This window comes from Geotrypetes seraphini, chromosome 13, assembly GCF_902459505.1.
Source record: "Geotrypetes seraphini chromosome 13, aGeoSer1.1, whole genome shotgun sequence".
NCBI classification, from domain to species: domain Eukaryota; kingdom Metazoa; phylum Chordata; class Amphibia; order Gymnophiona; family Dermophiidae; genus Geotrypetes; species Geotrypetes seraphini.
In genome coordinates this window covers 18,117,551-18,137,322 of record NC_047096.1, presented here as the reverse complement: position 1 = coordinate 18,137,322, position 19,772 = coordinate 18,117,551, and the positions used below count along the sequence as shown (strand labels likewise).

At 39.6% G+C, this 19,772-nt stretch overlaps 1 protein-coding gene across 2 annotated transcripts; it reads right to left on the bottom strand.

Annotated features, from left to right (window-relative positions):
• Positions 1 to 3,178: 3,178 nt before the first annotated feature.
• TIMM17A (translocase of inner mitochondrial membrane 17A) lies at positions 3,179 to 19,767 on the bottom strand. 2 transcript variants are annotated; one of them, XM_033917991.1, is made up of 6 exons: positions 19,591 to 19,767; positions 17,046 to 17,145; positions 14,883 to 14,946; positions 11,667 to 11,795; positions 7,377 to 7,487; positions 3,179 to 5,017 (listed from the first exon to the last, which is right to left on the bottom strand). In XM_033917991.1, the coding sequence occupies exons 1-6, from the start codon at positions 19,614 to 19,616 to the stop codon at positions 4,938 to 4,940; spliced, it is 510 nt and encodes a 169-aa protein (XP_033773882.1). In that variant the 5' UTR covers positions 19,617 to 19,767; the 3' UTR covers positions 3,179 to 4,937. The 2 variants fall into 2 exon arrangements, with proteins under 2 accessions (XP_033773882.1, XP_033773883.1); XM_033917992.1 differs by lacking the exon at positions 19,591 to 19,767 and adding an exon at positions 19,206 to 19,548.
• Between the last annotated feature and the right edge of the window lie 5 nt (positions 19,768 to 19,772).

Sequence of the window (19,772 nt, the reverse complement as noted above, 5' to 3'; positions counted from 1 at the left end):
AGCTCTAAGCCTTCACCTCATATCAACATAACTAATTCTTATCCTGTCTGGTTTTTCTTTATGATATTGTAAACCTTTCCTGCGCTTGTTTGCCTTTTTGTGTCCTGTTGTTTGTCTTTATTGATTTCAACTATTGCCCATTGTTTTTATTTTTTGTAAACTGTTTTGATTTAACTTTTTTGTTAAAAATGGCAGCATATCAAATAAAATAACTAACTCTTTTTTGAAATTCAGATCTGTAAAGTACATGGAGGTAATGGAAGATTAGGATCTTAACTTGCTAATCTTATTTCTTGTAAACAGAAATATCAGTCTTGACCAACACGTATTTACCCTCCTTTACTGTGAAGGCTAGAGAACCTAATTTTCATATTTTTCAGCTCCACCTCCTCATTCTGGACTGGGCTAGATTTCCTTAGTTTGTATTAAAGCAGTTAGTCATCCTTAGTGTGTGTACAAACAGAAAGGGAAGATGGGGATTCTCCCAGAGACAACACAAGTCTTTTCTGTTCAACAAAATACAGCATTAACTTTATGTACTAGTGGAAATTCTTTTCATTAAATAAACCTTGACTAAAAAAAACAAAAAACATTTTGCAACATCTAATGAGGCAAAATGAAACCTGTGTGCAACCTGCATCAACAATTTGAAAGTTACCTAATTTGTAAATTCAGCACTACTCTAATAAAATTTATTTTTCTCCCTGACCCTAAGGTCCAGTGAAAGTAAACAAGACGTCTGACCTTCCAGCCATGTCTGAGACAGAAACAGGCTAGCAAACTGATAGAGCGAGTGTCAAAACTGATATTCTTGTTTACAAGAAAAATGATTAACAAGGTAGTGCAATAGTAATATCAGTCTTGGCCAGCGGGATGTACCAAAGCAGTGCCTAGGGAAAGACAAGCGAGCCTGCTGGCAGTACTAAAGAACCAAATTCTAGATCCTTTCAAGCTGCTACATCCACCCTGTAAAACTTGGTAAATGTGTTGAGGCAGTGGTCTCAAACTCATGGCCCACCAGGTACTATTTTGAGGCCCTCGGTATGTTTTATCAATCACAAAAGTAGAATAAAACAGTTTCTTGATCATATATCTCTTTAGCTATAAATCACAATATTATTATTAAGACTTAGCCAAAAGTAAAGATTTATAAACTATAAAGAGTTTTACCTCATGCAAAATTGTCATTTCTTTAATAAGATATTAACTTTTTTTTCTGAGGCCCTCCAAGTACCTACAAATCCAAAATGTGGCCCTACATGTGGTTTGAGTTTGAGACCACGGTACTAAGGCAAGACGACTTGGTGACCTACAAATTTATTCAGGTGAGACTTCTGTAGCCTCCACTCAGAATGATGCCACCTTTCTGGTGGAGTATGCCTTTACTCCCACAGGAAACTGTTTACCATTCCTGACAAAGGCCGAAGAAAGTGCCAGTTGTGATGAACCCAGTAGCACAAAGGATCTAACAGGCAAAACTCATTCATCATCTCTAAATAATGAAGAATTCTTTGGCATGTCAGTTACTTGTCTTCCTTCTTTGCCCCAGAGGGCAAAAAGGCTGGGAAATACACTTCCTGGTTTATGTGGAAACTACCTTTGGTCAGAAGGTACTGTTCGCAGCAAGACATCAGTCTCCACCCACTTGTTTTTATTCTATTAAGTATATTGTGCTGTAATGATAATAATTTATGTAAATGCATCTTCTTTTGTGCACAATTGATGTTCTAAAAATGAATAAAGAATTTAAAAAAAAAGACATCAGTCTCCAGAATCTTCATTTATTTACTTACTATACCACTACAAACCGACTCGCAGAACTGTGCAGTTTACAATACTAAAAACAATTTTTAAAAGCCCAATAAAAGATGAAAAACAAGATGGCGGACAGATGCTGATGGCATCCTGTGAGCTTCGCATTTTCTTCGAAAATTTTCCACTGTTACCTGTTTTCTTTCTGTTTCGAAGATGCCACATTCTAAGCGGAAAGGAGCGGCGATGTTACCAGCGCTCTCATCCTTCCCCAATCCAGTTGACATTGCTGCAGTTTTTGGAGCAACAGCCTGCTGCTGGCACTCAGCTTGAGAATCGGAGGGCAGAATCTGCGGCAGAGCCAAGCGGGGGAGCGCTCAACTCACTGGATCAAATGTCACTCTTGCCCCTGCTGTTGGCTATGTCCCCTTGCCCAGCTGGGATGAGGAGTGACAAGTCAAGCCCCAGACATGAAGAGGAGACCCCGGAGCTCAATTCAATCCAGGGAAGGGGTTCTTGGAAGTGGGGGACCTTGTGTCTAGCACCAGAAACCTATGAAATTAACTTTTAAGGCCCCCCTCCCCGATTTTTCCCTTAGACTGAAACAGCCTTACCCACTGTGCCATGCTTGATGCTGAGAGCTGCTCACACTGAACCTCTAATCAGAGGTATGAGAAAATTTCTGTCTCGGACAAGCCTGACAAAGAGAAACCAGCTTTTTTTCTTCAGACTGCCATCCAGTGTCCCCGTGGGACCGGACCCTTAGACCCCCCCACCAGACCCCTGAACCTGGTACAAAACCACAATGGAAGCCGCACAGCCTATACTCAAGCCCACTGTGGACGAAACCTGAGGTGAACCTGCTCCCAAGGAAATGGACCCTGGACTGTTAAAGCATGCTGACCACACAGGAATCATGCAAAGCATGTGCTTGCAGACTACAGACCTCTGCCCTGAAAATCTGTATCTTCTCGCAGCCAGAGATGTCTCAGGGGAACCGAGAGCATCTGCAGCATCAAGCCTCGCTTATGGGGGAAAAACCCCAAAAATAAATTAAATAAACTTAAATAGAACAGAGAAGCTCCTACAACTTTGCTGTAGAGCAGGGGTGTCCAATGTCGGTCCTCTTCCCCAATGAATATGCATGAGATCTATTAGCATACAATGAAAGCAGTGCATGCAAATAGACCTCATGTATATTCATTGGGGAAATCCTGAAAATCCGACTGGACTGCGGCCCTCGAGGACCGACATTGGACACCCCTGCTGTAGAGAGTAAGACTGAGGAAATCCAGCTCAGCTCAGAGTGTTCTAGCCAAGATTCAGAAGACAGGAACCAGCATTCCCCACAAAAAGCAAGGAGTAAACCTCAGGACTGAAACTTCTAGTCATTCTTCTGAAGTACTAAATTAATGATTAGGACATCCTAGTTCGATGTTTTTTATTCTTAAGAACTTCGAGACTTCTGAAGCAGGCCATTTGGGCCGAAACATGTACATGTCGGGTCATTTACTTTTTGGATGAATGGGTCATTTACTTTTTGGATAAATAAAGGACTTTTTAAAAAAGATTGAGTTCACCAGGTTTTCATTGGACATTTCCACCCTGTATCTGTTTTCTTTGTGGATTTGGTTCTGTTTGCTGTTTCAGAAAAATCTACCCATTAAAGTTCAATACTTGAGTCAGTAGTTTTAAACTTCTTTTAGGTTTACTGTTAGAAATTCAATACAGTTATAACTATTTCAGTTAGTGCTGAACAGAAATTCTCTGAACCACAGGAGGCACACTATCACTGCATTATAGTGTTTAAAGTAATAAACACAGCTAGCCAGGGCCATTAAAGGAAGGGGGCAAGAAAACGATTACTCTATGTGCCACACCTCCCACGGTCTACAAGACATACACAGTATTAGTATAAAAAGCAAGCATAGTGGGGGGGGGGAATGTATTCTACAACATTGGATTAATCAACAACTTTTTGGCATCGAAGAAATCATAATCTTATGCTATGGGAAGCTCAAGATGCAAGTCTTACTAAAGGACAGAAGATTTTTTGTCCGTAAGGGAACCATATATTCAAGAGCTTCTATCTCAAGCTGGAAGCTTGGTTCTTTATGGTTTACATCTATGAATATGGAATTGGGTAGACCATCCCTATTGGTTGGTTAAAAAAAGGGTGGAGTTTGTTGGGTCTGGGGGTAGGGAAGGGGAAATGATGGCTAGCACAGAAAAGGGGAAAGAGGAGGAGCTTCTTGTTATATCACAAGACCCTTTCACTATGCTTTGTATAATTACTGGCATTTTATAGCTAGAAGGAATTGGATGGGTTTCTTTCAAGTACATACTTTTAACTTTGTATCTGCATTTGTTTCTTTGCATAATTTAATTAAAAAGTTTCAATAAATCAGTCAGCAAGCATGTATCTCAGTGACATTGTCTGCTCGCAGTAGTTGTTAGGTGCCTAACGACTTGATGAATTACAGATCAAAAAAGAAATCAGTTTTGTGCTAGATTAATCATAATACCGTTTGATTTCTAGGTACTTTTACACAGTTGGCTTCTGGGTGGCTAAACTGGAATGTTATTTTTAAGCAGACTTGTTTAATTATTATGTTGTCTAAGTTATCAAACCCAGCTTGGTTTCAGGGTTGAAATATGACTGTACCTCCTTCATGCTTATTATGTTTCACAGAGCAATCTAAGAGAAGAAAGAAATCACAGGATTCAGAAGCGTCTGAGACACTGTAAACTGGTGCTGCCCTAAGAGGCTGAGCACAGACACTCAAATAGGAACCCTTCAGAAGGTAGTTTCTCTGAAAAGTTCACCTTAAAGAATTTATAGTCATTTTAACAGACAATAGTACTGGCCAATTTCTATATCCATTATAAAATACTACAAAGCATATACATATGGTGAATATCCAAAATAACTGCCTCTTTCTGTTTGGTCCCTATCTGCTGTGCACATTATAATACACTGAAGACATACAATTTTAAAGTCAGTGCAGTCTTTGCATGAATAAATACAATGAATTGTCCTAAATAATTTCTTGCAATGTTTTTTACACTAAAAGACTCCTGAAATAATATCTTCTTGTCCATTTAACCCATATCTTCTGAGTTCCAGTATCAGCACAGGAAAACCCATTTCAGTACCGACAATGAGTTGCTATAGGATGTGTTCCTTACTGATACTGCCTGTAATCTCCAAACGGATAGGCTGGTTGCAATTGGGACTGGGAGGGATCCTCCATAAACTGAGGTCCTGTAAAACAGGAAATAAAACCACTATTAAGAATAACACTAAAGGATAGGAACTGTAGTATAAATATACAGTATACTCCTATGTAAAGTATAAGGGCTGTGTCACATAATTATGTATTTTTATGTTTTGAATTTTATTGTAACTCACTCTATGCGCTGCGTGCGTCTAGTAGCGCTATATATGGTGAACCCCCCCAACCCCTACTATACCTATCTATGTACCTCCTCAATAGCACTTATGGATGCAGGTGGCACATATATGGCAGTATAATAGGGTTTGGGTGGGCTCACACTTTCTACCATAAATGTAGTGGTTAGAATGGCTTCCTCCTCTCTATGGTTCACTAACCCACCTACCAGGCTACTTAAGACACCTGTGTGCAGCTTTACTGGGCTTCCTCATACTAGATGCTGGTTTTAGAGACAGGTATGTACCTTTTTGTTCTCACTTTTGTGTGGTGGAAAGGGGTCAGTGAGCACTGGGGTAGTGCGGGGTCGTACCTTGCATGCATCTGGTCAGTTTGGGCACCTTTGTGACAATTAGACAATTCTAAAATAGGTCTAGATCCAAAGTCTAAATTCCGTCCAGAATGTCTTGCAAAATGTTTGATTATCGCTGCAAGACATCCATGTCTAACCTGCCCTTGGGACAGCCCATAACACGCCTCCACTATGCCCATCTTGTACTCTGGGACACACAGAACCTGGGACACTTCACTAGATGCCCAGAAAGATGGTTTTGATTATCGGCACTTGGACGTCCTGGCAATTAGGACATCAAGTGCCGATTGAGGATCCTTTTTGGACGTCCATGTTTTTTGATTATGAACCTGCAAATGTCTAGCTTTATTAGCATCTGTATACTTAAAAAAAGACAATTGTCTGGTGTAAGTGTGAACCATCACACATATAAAAGGGCTGGAATCAAACTTCTAGTCTTTCTTTAGCCTAGCTAATCATGTAACTACTTAACATATGATACTGAAGCGATAACCCTCATCATATTCTCTACTGCAGACTATACCACTTTATTTGTGGAGTCCTATTCATAATTTTGTTCATAATTGTTTGTTGGAAAATCCTGTGGCTCTATCCTATGATACTATATTATTTGGAATGTCAATGAGGAAGAAAAGTCAAATTTCTGCAAAGAATAATAAGCTCTTGCTTATTATGACAGGAGTTGCCATCCGGCAGATTACATTTAATTGGAAAAATTGGAATAGATTAAATTATAGTTTTTGGTGGAATTCACTATATCATACATATAAGATGGAAAGAATGTTAGCCTTACAGAAAGGTAATTTTAATACCTTTCAGGAGGTTTGGAGGCCATTAATAGAATATTGCAATGAGTAGTTATTGGATTATTATTTTTCCCTAATAGAAATAATTGCAAAGAATGGGGGGGGGGGATTTCTGATTTGATATTAAATTAATAGGAAAGAATATATAATATATTATATGATATATGTAATACATATGATAGTAGGATTGGAAGGGAGGGTTTAAGTATTATGATTTAAGTTAAATCGATAGAGAATCAAGTGATATTGTTTAAGTTTAAATGTTATTTTATGTTACACTTGTTGAAAGATATAAAATAAATAAAGAATTTAAAAAAAATTGTATTCTTCAATAGGTGAAAGAGTGTAGTGTCACTGAGATAGCTTGCCAGTTGTGATTAGGTGGTAATTTTGTATCAGAATGTCTAAGCTGAAAGTCCAAGAAAGCATCTGTTCTACCCCTATTTTATAAGGTCAATATAGTGCCAGGTTCCAGATGTGCAGAACCTTCAGACAATGATAAGTAACAGGACTTGGGTGGTCTAGGGCAGGTGTTCTCATCCCAGTCCTTGAGGTGCAACCAGCCAATCAGATTTTCAGGATACCTATAATGAATATGCATGAAATATATCTGCATACAAAGAAACTAGTGCATGCAAATCTCTCACATGTATATTCATTGTGTATATCCTGAAAATCTGATTGGTTGTTTGTGTTCTGAGGACTTGGTTGAGAATTTCTTTTTTTTTTTTTTTTAATATCTTTATTCATTTTTACATTATACAATCAAGTGTAAAAGAAATCAAGTCATACTGTACATTCTTCACTTGAAACTCTGCAATCATTTTATACCATAGACTATTGAGAATTTCTTGCCTAGGGAGATCCTTCAGAAGAAATGAGAGGGAGAAGGCACCAAAGAGTAATTTACTCTATATATATGTAATATACATGCTACAGCATGGATCAAAATTTTTCTTTTTATGTTTCAGGGGAAAATTGATGTATCTTTCAAAATGTGGTTCTCTAGAAGAGAGTTTTACACATAATTTAGGATGCATATTGGAATCTCACCATTAGCAAACTGTGCAGAGGCAAATCTTGTTAACATAATACCAGCTCCTTCAATCAAAGCTAGAAGAATACCTCCCATAGCAGCAGAGCCCACCATGGCAATTGGCCCATCTGAAGAAAATAAGACAGAGAAAAAACTATCTTTCAAAGTCATGGTTAATACTGAGGAGGCACGTAGAGAGTAATTCCATAAGTAGAATAAGAGGATAAACAACAGCCTAATTCAAGCCAGTTTTAGTGCAAGTGGCAGAAAACATGCTTACATTTAAGGAGCGTTCATGTAACCAGCCCTACTGGTGTGATGCTCATGCCAAAACATCAGTCAGAACACAAGTGAATTATAGAATACCAAACTCCACCCATACACATCCCACCAGAAATGTACACACCATCAAATTATGGTGCATACCTTTCCTGATGCCTAAAAGTTGGTGGCTCAAAATTACCCCCTCGGCTGCTAACTATTGTGGAGAGAAGGATGGGTTATATACCAGTGACATGTCTATATTTTAATTTTAGGTGAATTTCAATATCTTATTTTCTGAATAGAAAGAATTACTCCTTCCTTAAAGTCAAGACTTCTCTACTGCAGACTGTACCACTTTATTTATGGAGTCCTATTCATAATTTTGCATTCTTCAATAGGAGGTATAGTGCCAGTTGTGATTAGGTGGTAATTTTGTATCAGAATGTCTAAGCTGAAAGTTCAAGAAGGCATCTATTTTACCCCTATTTTATAAGGTCAATATAGTGCCTGGTTCCAGATGTGCAGAACCTCTTTGCAGAGGATGTAAGACCTTGCACCACCTTGTTTGCTTATGCTGAATATTGCTACCTGATTCTTGGCAAGTGAACCTTCCCCTTGACCCAGGATCTAAATATCTGAAGCGCATATAAAATAGATTCCAAGACACTGATGTTATGCTTTCCTTCTGCATCTGACCATAGCCTCTAAGTTCAGAACTGAAGAAGATGGGCTCCCCAGTTTGACATGATGCTTCTGGATTATGTTGATTGGTAGTCGCTGGAAAGAGGCACCCATACCAAAGCTGGCTGGTTCCTGCCACCAAATCAAGACCTTTTTGATCTGTAATTTTATGAGCACCATTTTGGTTAGGGGCTGGTCGCACTGGAACTTTAGGGACCACTAGAAAGGTTGCATGTGAAGTTTGGCTGTGGGGATCATTGCTACCATTGCATCCTGTGATACAAGAGTCTCAGGAAGATTGCTCAGAATCACAGATATTGCAAGGCTGAAATAAGGGGAAATTAGGTCCTACCTGCTCATTTTCTCTCTTTTAGTCCCTCCAGACCGGCACAGATGGATGGGTTTACGCTCTTCTACCAGCAGGTGGAGACTGAGAACACAATGAATTCTATCAGCAGTACAAGTGGGAACTGTTGGAAAAAGGTTTGGAACAGGCAACCAACACAATTCCCACAGTTTGCCAGCTAAATCAGACAAATCAAATGTCACTGCTCCACAGTAAATGCTTAAATTCCCCATGAAAAAGACAAAAAAAATAAAATCAACATTCAACAATCCCATGGCAAAAACAACTCTTCTTATCTGCAAGAACACTGGGTGGGTTCTGTGCCAGTCTGAAGGGACTAAAATAAAAAAATTAGCAGGAAGAACCTAATTTCTCCTTCTTTAGCGTCCCTCCAGATTAGCATAGATGGATGGGGTATACCAAAGTAGTAGTCATCAAGGGTAGGAACCCCAAAAGCCACCACAAGAACTTGCTCACCAAAAATAGCATCCCAACGCACCTGGATGTGAACCCGGAAGTGGCACACAAAGGAATGCAGAGAAGACCAGACTGATGCCTATAATATCCACCGAGGACACAAAAGAACTCTCAACCCAGGATGCCGCCTTACCTCTCGTAGAATGAGCTTTAAGAAAATCAGAAACTGACTTTGTCTGAAGAAGATATGCTGAAGCGATTGTTTTCTTAATCCAGTGTGCAATGGAACTTTTAGAAGCACCTTCTAAACTAAACTAAAACTAAACTAAACCTTAAGTTTATATACTGCATCCTCTCTATAAAGATAGAGCTCGGCACAGTTTACAGAACTTTAAAATAAGGAAAAAAAAACCCCAAACATAATAAGAATTAGTGATTATAAAGAGAGCAGCGAGATTTACATTTTTGAGAATAGCCAATAGGACAAAAAGACGATCTGACTTCTGAAACTTTTGAGTTCTTTTCAGATAGGCTCGGAGAACTCTGGGGACATCCAACTTATGCAACTGCTTCTGCTCGACAGAATACCCCTGATCACTCAAAACTGGAAAGGAAACCATCTAATCGAACACACCAGAAGCCTGATAACGGAATTCCCAGAAAACCCTGCAGTGGTAAGGGAACCCAGGACCTCCCCCCTGCCGGTCAATGCGATGGCCATCCCCAGAAACGTCCCCAGAAAGATCCCCAGAAACGTCGGCGGTAAAGAAAGCCAGGACCTCCCCACCACCCACAGCCAACTCTGCCCTCGCAGCTGCCAGGGAATCCCTCTTGCCAGCTCGCAAAGCCCGCCCTAATGAGGATTCCTCTTTGCGCAACCTCAAGCAGAAACTACACACGCTGGCATCATTGAGGCCTCAGCGGAAACACATTGAGCACTTCTTCGGCCGAGAAGTGCTTATTGTGAAAACCACTAGGCAGGCCCAATTGACAAAACCAGTCAGCTATAGAAAGAAAAAATATGAATGAAAAGTTTCAATTCAGACTGGCACTAACACTGTGAATGGCTCAGCCTGCTTTTTTTTAAATTAAAGGAGCAGACCCCACTGGTTCTCAAAGCTGCAGTCAGTGCTGTCAGGCAAGGCATACAGCTAAGGCACCACTAACATGGAGGGGAATGTGGGGGAGGGACTCTGTCACTCAAGTGTGACACCCTCGAGTACAAAAGGGCCCCTACCTCTGTCTGGACAAGAACAGGGCCAGAAAAAGGACACCTCCTATCCCTTCCAACAGTCACAACCTAAAGACCAAACAGGACTGCAGAGGCTTACCACCTCCACCTGCTGGAGACTGAGAATAGACTGATTCTAAGAGGGACTACACAGCCCACTTGTATTGCTGACAGAATTCAATATGTTCTCAGTCTCCACCTGCTGGAGCATTAACCCAACCATCTGTGCCAGTCTGGAGGGACGCTAAAGAATGTGATATTTTCTTAATCATACAATAAATAAATAAAATCTCTGGACATCCTGTAACTCTAGGTCTATCTAACACCATCAATTCTGTTTTGTCTAGATTAATAGTCAAGTGATTGTCAGTCATCCAGAGAAGTGGACGACTTACTTAAGCATCTTGCTACCTTCAATAGAGAATCATCTGAACTAATCATGGTAGGTAAAATGGATTGGATATCATCTGTATAAATTTTATAGTATGCATTTTGTCTAGACAAAAGTTTGCATAAATCCAAGTTTAAATACCAAACTAAACTTTTTGGACTAGTTACCTTGGATAAAAATTTGCTGGCATCCAAGTGAAAGAAAAGATGAGAACCACTCAGATAGTTATAATGGAAGCATGACTGGTTTCTGTCTTGGTCTGGTACCTGTTTGATGGTATCCATTTTAAGTATCAACTGTATTTCCTCACTGTGAATTGCAACCTGATAAAGGGGATCTGCATTGATGTTTTTGAAGGGGGAGATATATGGTTTATTTTGCAGCCCTGATTGATTATCCTGAGCACCCTTCTATTGATAGTAATATTGTGCCAGGCTTGCCTGATCAATTAGCACCCATATATCAGATGTAATGCTGTGCCAGGTTTCCCGAAAGAATTGAAGACGCTTCTAACCTCAACTCTGTGATTGTCAGAAACTTGAGGTGTTTTTTGGATTAGAAGTTGAAGAGCTGGGCTATTGTTTCTGTCTCTAGTTCTTTGATATTGGAGAATCCCCTGGCTTGGAGGAACATGGTAGTACTACAAGACTAGTGTTTGCAATTCTTATGGTTGTAGATACGATTATACAAAAGGAGTGATACAGGCACTTGGGGCTGGATTCTCAAAAACGTCGATGAAAGTTAGGCACTGGCGGGCGCCTAGATCTCACCTGCTGGCACCTAACTTAAGTATTTTAATTGGTTTTAAGTGGAACGATAATTGGCCATTAAAAAAATTAGGGGCCCTCCAGAACTAGTGCCTGGGTGTATGGTGCCTGTGACTACATCATCCTGGCTGTCTTTAGAGAATGATTTTATATACACAAAAGGATACAATGCTATTCAGAAGACAAATGAAAGATACAATGAACACTTACTACGTGCTGCTAAAATGGCACCAGTTAAAGCACCGCTTGTAATGGAATTCCAGGGGTCTTCTTTTCCCCTCATTTTCACCATGCTGCAGTCAATCATGGAAAAGAGACCACCCCAGATTGCAAAGCTGCCTGAAAGAGACAAGTTCTCAGATTAATGGAAACAGCAAAAAAGTTTAAAAAAAAACTAATCTGATCAGAATCCACAAGGGTGTAATAGAAATCCAAAAGTGTCATGAAACAAGATAAATGAAGAATGGTCAAGAATTTGACAACTGCAAAAAAGTACAGTCATGTACAAGCAAGCAGTATATAATTGGGGGGGGAGAAGAGAAGGGGGAGGAAGTACTGATGTATATTAAACAGGAGAGAGATCTTGGAGGGTTCATGTCTAACGATAGTAAAGATTACAGTACAATGCAACAAGGCCAGAACCAGAATTGCTCGCTTGTAATGTTTATTTAAAAGTTTGATATAACGTCCAGACTTCTCCGATTAGGGTGGTTTAAAAAATAAATATTAAAAGAAAAGAACTTCATTAGTGACAGAAAACATACACAACCCAATTCAATCCTAAATAAATAAACAATTGAAATAACTAAACAGATACAAAGTCTTTTTTCCAGAGATCCCAAATGATCTCTCTCCCTCCCACCACACACACTAGCTGATTCAATATTTAAATGCAATCTGAAAAAAGTGTCTTTAGCATTCTTCTTTTATAGCAAACTTCTGCCCTGATTTCTTTTGGCAAGCTATTCCAGAGGTTTGGTGCAAGACAAAAGAAAGCCATTTCCCTGGTAATAGCCCACTGACAAGCTGAGGGGAGGAGCTGAAGGTGTAGGGACTCCTGCACATGCCCAGTAAGCTCAAAATCTTACCTACCCAGGATCAGTCAGAAGACTTCATCAACAAGTGTGGCTGCATTTCCCTGCTGTCTACGGAGAACATTTGTTACAGGTAAGCAACTTTGCTTTCTTCTCCTTCATGATAACGCATGCCCTCACACAGTCAGTGCAACTCTTGACACCATTCAGAGATTGAGATTTCAGATCTTACAGCATCCTCCATATAGTCCTGATCTTGCACCCTCATGTGTTTGACCCTTGAAGGATGCTTTGAGAGAATTAAGATTTGGAAGTGATGACAAGGTCAAAGAAGTGGTGCATTCCTGGCTGAAGGTACAACCAAAAACATTTTTTCCCAATGGAATAAAGAAATTGGTGCAATGGTGTAAAAAGTGTGTTGAAAAGGAGGGTGATTATGTAGAAAAATTAAATATAATCTCTAATTGAATTATATATCTCAAAATATTCAATTTGCTGTTACTTTTTGAAATGCCCTCTTAAATAATATAGCTTAGGTACTGAAGATTCAGTCATGGTACACAGGCTTGTCGTGCTACTGGGGCTTGCGCAAATCTGTGAAGCTGAAAGCTATGCTGTCAGAAGTTTCATTACTAACAGGACCTCCCAAGGCGGACAGGTTTCGGCGGAGTTGTCAGACTAATGTACCACCCGTCTGGGCAGCAGCAGATGGGCAGTGTTGAAGGCGGAGGATCACATTTGATGCGACAACGGTGACAACATCAAATTTATACTGCGCAGAAGAAAGGCCTGGCAATCTACTTCTGTATTCTGCCATGAAAACTTGATGATATCATCAAGTCTCTAGGACTCAAACACAAGTCAATGGCACCTAGCTAACTGAAGATTCAGGGGAATTGGCTGGTGGGAATGTGTGACTACTTCCCTGCTGTCCATGGAGAAACCCCATTGATAGCCCATCCATTCTGCTCTCCATGTATAAGCCAGGGATGGAGTCGCAGGTGTGTCCAGAGCTGAGGGTCATATAGTATCAAGATCCAGAAAGAAACAATAAATGGAAGATAGCACTTTGTGAAGATATGAATGGAAATCCATATTGTCAGTTTGCAAAAACTTGTGACAGAAGTAATTCTAAGATATGTCACCTTGTGATCTGTTATATAACTGGAATGGTTCGCCAGCCTTCCAACAACAGAATTCTATGTAGGCAGCAATCCACCTAAAGTTTGCTTATTAATTGCATGACTTGGTTTGTTTGGGTCATATTGACATGCTAGGTTGATTTTAGCAAATTAAGGTGTGCTTGCAGTATAGCAAAACTGAAGTGGGATTGAAAGGTTGATGTTTGGATTAGTATGGAGCTCAAACACATTACTTCCAAGATAAAGAAAGAAGAAAGACTTAGTCACAGTGTTCAAAAGGTACTTGTGTTAGCTGTACAGGAACTAGATTTAAGGGCTCTTTTACTAAAGAGTAGTAAGGTTTTGCACTTACCACACTTTAAGAGCAAAATTAATGTGCAGTAAATGTAGAGGATATGCCAACATTACCACAGGGCAGCACAAGCATCCGTGCTATCTGTCACTGCAAGAAATGCAGTGCTGGCCCAAGTAGATGTGAATAATAATGCCCAGATATGCCATGGTGGTACTCCTCCCCCGATCTGATCTCATCTCCTGATCCCCCCAATCCAATCCCTATGATCTCCAACCCCCCCATCCCAATTTTTGACAAACCCCTGCCCCATATAAAAGCCCCATCCACATGTGGGGCACATGCAGCCACAACTCTTTCCTCTATCCTCCCACATTCCCTTGGTCAGAACCCCCTCTCATGCAGTAAAACCTCAACTTCCCAGGGCCCTACCCTGCCCTACCCAGCTATCTACAGTTGCACTTCAGCAGTCAGCAGCAACCGCCCCCTCTGTCGACAGCTAGATCAGTGCCTGTATCCAAAATGTCACCTCTGCACCCTAGCAGTAGTCCTTCCATGTGAGAAGCGATGACCCTTAGTAGTTGTACTGTGAGATTACTGCTAGGGGAAAGAGGTGCCATTTTGGATGCAAGCACTGATCCAGGTGGCAGCAGACGGGAATTGCTATCACCTAAGACTGCTGCACTATAATTAGTCATGCAGACATGGGAAAGCCACTGCTTATCTCAGGATGAAGCAAACAGCAATGGATATATTCTTTGGGACGATCCACAATACTTGTGATCTGGATTGGCCACTGTCAGAGAGAGGATGATAGGCTTAATGGTCTTTTAATCTTATCTTATATCACAGTATATTCTAACATAGATCTTGGTTTCTTTCCCTATAGCTGTTTTGCAGCCCTTTTCCTGATCTGCTGAATAAAAAAAGCCTGTCTAAAGAATTGGGACTGCCTTACCTCCCAGCTGTGGCGCTCTGGTTCTAATGGATACCAAACTTCCTCGCAAACGGTGATTCACCCCCTGTAATAATACAAAGCAGAAATCAGATTTATAGTATAATTTACTGTAATAAATAAAATCTGGGTACTTCCTATGTTGTACATACATGACAAAGTATAATTTAAGCATATAAACACTGAAGTTTGTTTTGTCTGAAAGTACTACCCTGTGATATTTTCTAGTAACTACCTGAGCTTCCAATCCAGAAACATGTTTATCCAATAAAACTAAGTTTGTAAACCTGAAACAAGCATGATGCCAGCTGTGGAAACCCCGAGAGAATGGGAAGACATCTTAACTGGTAAGATGAATTCTGTCAGCATTATTTGGGTGATGATGTATACATTATATACATATAACTAAGACTCCCATCATGTCTGGCTGCCAAAGATGACCTACTTAAACTTTTAACCATGTATTTGTAACTATGACCTAACTGTATTAATAGTTGTACTGATCTACCTGTACTAGCAACTCTATTGAAAGTCCATGTCAAACTGTCCATTGTAACTTCCTGGGTAACTGACCCAACCTTTGTAATATAATCCGACCTTGAACTGAATAGGTAAAGGCAGAATAAAAAATACTGATTAACATAGCTCAAGAAAACCTCAATCATGATTACTTGTTACCTAGTGATAGGTTAGTGAGCCTATCCATTCAGGCTGAAGTTACAAACCTTGAATTCATTAAGAGGAAACAGTTTTTTCTGCTGTTAGTGATTATGCTAAGGAGCAGAATTTTCATTTTACCCATGTCAAAGACTGCAGTATAAAATTTAGTTGTGATACTACTATTACTACAAATTTCTATAGCACTACCAGATACATGCAGCTGTACATTAAACACACAAGAGAGAGTCCCTATCTATCTTCACTTCATAGCAACGAATATCTAAGTCAAATTTCAGAAAAATATCAAACTTAGAACAATGTGAAGACACCTTTATCAACTAAAAATAACATGCTGACCTGGTATAGTCTGAAATGCTCATTAAAAGAGAAATTAATTTAGGCAAGCAAAAAATATCCTATTCCATGACACACAGCAGAACAGTTTGCACCAGCGATATTTACTAAAGTGATAACTTTAATGAAAGATAGCTGTTGCAAGCTGCTGTACTGTCGTTCAAAGGTTGATTCGGTGAAATTCCAGTTTTCGATACTAATTGTAAAGGCAAGCATGGAGCTCCAAGCTGTTGCTTTGCATATATATCCTCAGCAAAAGTTGTAAAAACTAACTTGGTATCAAGTACTTTGATGAAATGTTTATCAGGTTATTTATTACCTAATAGTAAGCTTTTATAATGCAATATTAGATCAACTTTTCTTTTTCATTTTTTGGGTCTGCTATTTTCCTCTGGCTTTCAGTTTAGTCCCAACTGGTACCATGAGCTTTTATTTACAACTTCCTGGAGCTTTTAGCTTTTCTCCATCTTCATTCCCTCTATTTCTTGTTCCAGCTGTTCATACATGCCCTGAATCATGTCACCATTGTGTGATGGCGGAGATTCCCTCCCTCCCAGAGGTTGTGAAATTGCTTCTATATGTGTGCAGTATTTTCAGTCCCAGATACTACTTCTATTACGCTAAATACACAATTCTAAAATCTATGTAGAAATTTCCTATTCAGAAATGACTTATACAGAAGGCTCATAGAAACACAGGAATTGGACATAGACAGAGAGACAGCAAAGTATTATGGATCTTTCAAGGTGGTAGTGTTTAATTAAGGAGGCTCACAATTAAACTTCATGGTACAAATTGGTGCATTCTATGTGATGAAATGTTTTACCTAAGACAATGATTCCCAAAACTATCCTTGGGGACCTGCACCCTGTTATATTTTCAGGATATCTGCAATGAACATACATGGACATATGTGCACACACTGTTTCCATGGTAAACAAATGAGATTCATAAATATTCCTTATGAATATCCTGAAACCAAGAAGAGAAATAAAGAAACAAATAACATGTCAACAGAAAAGAAAGCAAGAAATTCAGGTAAGTATAGATGATGAGCCATTCTTCTTTTTTGGGATAGTGATGTTTTCATCCTTTCAAATGTAGACAAACAAAAAAATATCCAGTTCCCAAACCACCACGCACTCAACTTACCACAGGAGAATTCCTAAAACCTTTCACAGCCTGAAAAATGCCACCTCCTATGGCACCCATGGTAAAGGCACCACCACAGTCATCCACTATCCGCCAGGGACTAAACAAAAAGAACCCAAATACAGCAATTAATGCCTAGAATCAAAGTCATGTTCAGATAATTTCTCAGCTGCAAAATGTTTGTTTCTCTTTCCACACACTTCCATGTTACTGCACATTTTTTTCTCACACTTGAGACAGATACTGAGCAATATCTCTTTTTTATTTAGTTATATATTTTTACCAGTGATTGCTTTGGTGATGGGATACACAAGATCTGGTGGCTTAGTCTACTACTAATTATTATTATTATTTCTATAGTGCTACCAGAAGTTCACAGCGCTGTACAGAGTCACAAAGACAGTCCCTGCTCAAAGAGCTTACAATCTAAACAGTAGGTAGGGATGCGAGGAATATATTAAGTCCTCCATCATATAACCTTTTAATGGGCACACTTGTCACAATCTTCAGTGTGAAGAAAACTCAAAAACTACTATTAATTATACTCCTCACACTTAAGTATTTAAAGATCTCAAATGGACTTCAGTGACTACCTTCAGTTGGCTATCACTGTCCAAACTGAAATCCAGTACACCCAAATCATCAGTCCACCAGTAATCAATGCTTAACTATTTAAATATTTAAAAAGCAGACTTTTGTCTTTCCATAACTCATCTTAGAATCTTCAATAGAACAGAATAGTTAGGGGAGCACGCAATGAGATAGAAGGCAAGCAGAGGTAAGGGAACAAGCCTTGATACAACCAGTGGGCGAAATGTGATGTCAGAGATAAGCAATCAGCAGTAGTAATAAAGTGAGCAAGTTGTTATTTATATATTTTAAAAAAGAAACAACAGTTGGACTCTATGATCCTGAAGCCAAGCAAGAGACCTGGGCTTCATTTTCATGCCAGTCTTCTATCATTGGTATTGGGAGTGCTGCTGAAGTAACAAACAGCTCCTAAGGCAATATAGAAAAAAAGCCAGCCCAGTCCAAAGGTAGCATTGCAGCAGTTCAAGAGCTGCATCTTATGCTCAACCACAAGAAGTAAGAAATCAGTAGTAATGACCATGAAAAATCACAGGTTCATCTTCAAGGCAGCCTTTACTGTTTTATTTGAATTTTCCAGAATGTAGTAACAAGAAAAATAATTTCAGAAAGCCACTAAGATCTACACTACATAGAGATTTCAAGAGGGCATGGTTTAGGTGGGACTAAAATCTACACATGTATTCCATATGTCACAGAGACTTTAGGAATATAGGGGAAAAAGTTTCATGTTGGGTTTGTACACCTGCTCAACATGCTCAAATAGGTTAAAAATAGTACTTGTTTCTGCCAGGGATTAAGGGGTTATTTTCCTTAATCCCCTGTAGTTTAGAATGCTGATCCATAAATATTTTTCATTATGTTAGAATGTGTAAACAGCTTAAGAGTTTGAAGAAAAGTGGTATTTATAAATGTACATAAACATAGAGCAGGTAGTTATTTGTGTATGCAATATGCACGTGTAAATACCAATATTTCCACAGGGCAATCATGAGTAAGGCTATTAAATAACCCTCTGAGCCCATATATGGAAGCCTGACACTTAGGGGTAATGCCGTAATATATGCCTCCTCGGTATGTTTCCACCTTTAATAAAGAGGCACTGAAAAACTGACAGCGCTGGCAAACACAAAACGCTCTATTCCTGAAGAAGCTCTTGATGTAGAGTGAGAGCGAAATGGAGATCTTCTGTAGTCTGTTTCTAGATGGCCGGGTAGAAAACTATACCCGCACTAAGTACTATTGCGATAATAATAGAAATTTAAGATAAGGATAAAAATGAGTTAATAAAAATGAATAGAAAAAGTTTTTATATAAAGTAAATTAAATAGCATAAAAGAGACTAATGGACCAATGATAGCCCGCAAGAAAGTTATGAGCTAAGAGTCGCTCTGTTGGCTAAAGCACTTGAGATCCAAAGTCTCTAGTCTAATTTCATGTAATTAATTTTCTTGGTTCGGCATTAGCCTATTTATAGGAAGACTTCATCCTACAGTCATTTCAGGAAAATATTAAAAACTAATCTTCTGTCATTCTCATGATCACCATCCAATTATAAATCCAGAACCTTACTTGTTGTAATTAAGCTGGAACCTCTGACAAATCTTATTGTAAATCCCAATGAATCCTTGTAGAAATTTGTGGGATATAAAAAATTATGGTATGGTGATCTACAAATGACATCCTCCATAAATAATTTTTGGTTTAACACCTTGCTCTTAACCTTCGGAAATAGGAAGAGGGCGCATAAAGAGAAGATAGTGGCAAGGTCACTGCGGCCCCTTCCGGTCATTAAATGAGCCGCGTGCGCTTCTCTGGGCAGGCGGTCGCATTTGGACGAGCGCACACCGTGACCGTTGTTACTCAAATTCATTTTCCAATACCGGCTCTTGCGCTCAGCTCGACTGTTACAACACATGTGTCATGCGCGCGAAACCATAAAGAAACTGGAGCTTACCAGGGCTCACGTGCATACTCTTCCATTCTGGCGCCCGGTGCCTCACTGACGTCACCGCTGCGCCTAGAGAGCCTGGGACAGCCCAGGTGTCGCGCGTGTAGGAATAGCAGTCTGTGATTGGCTGGTGGGGCCGGTTCCTGGAGCAAACGCTCTAGTTGTTCCGGTAACACCCCCCCCTTGTC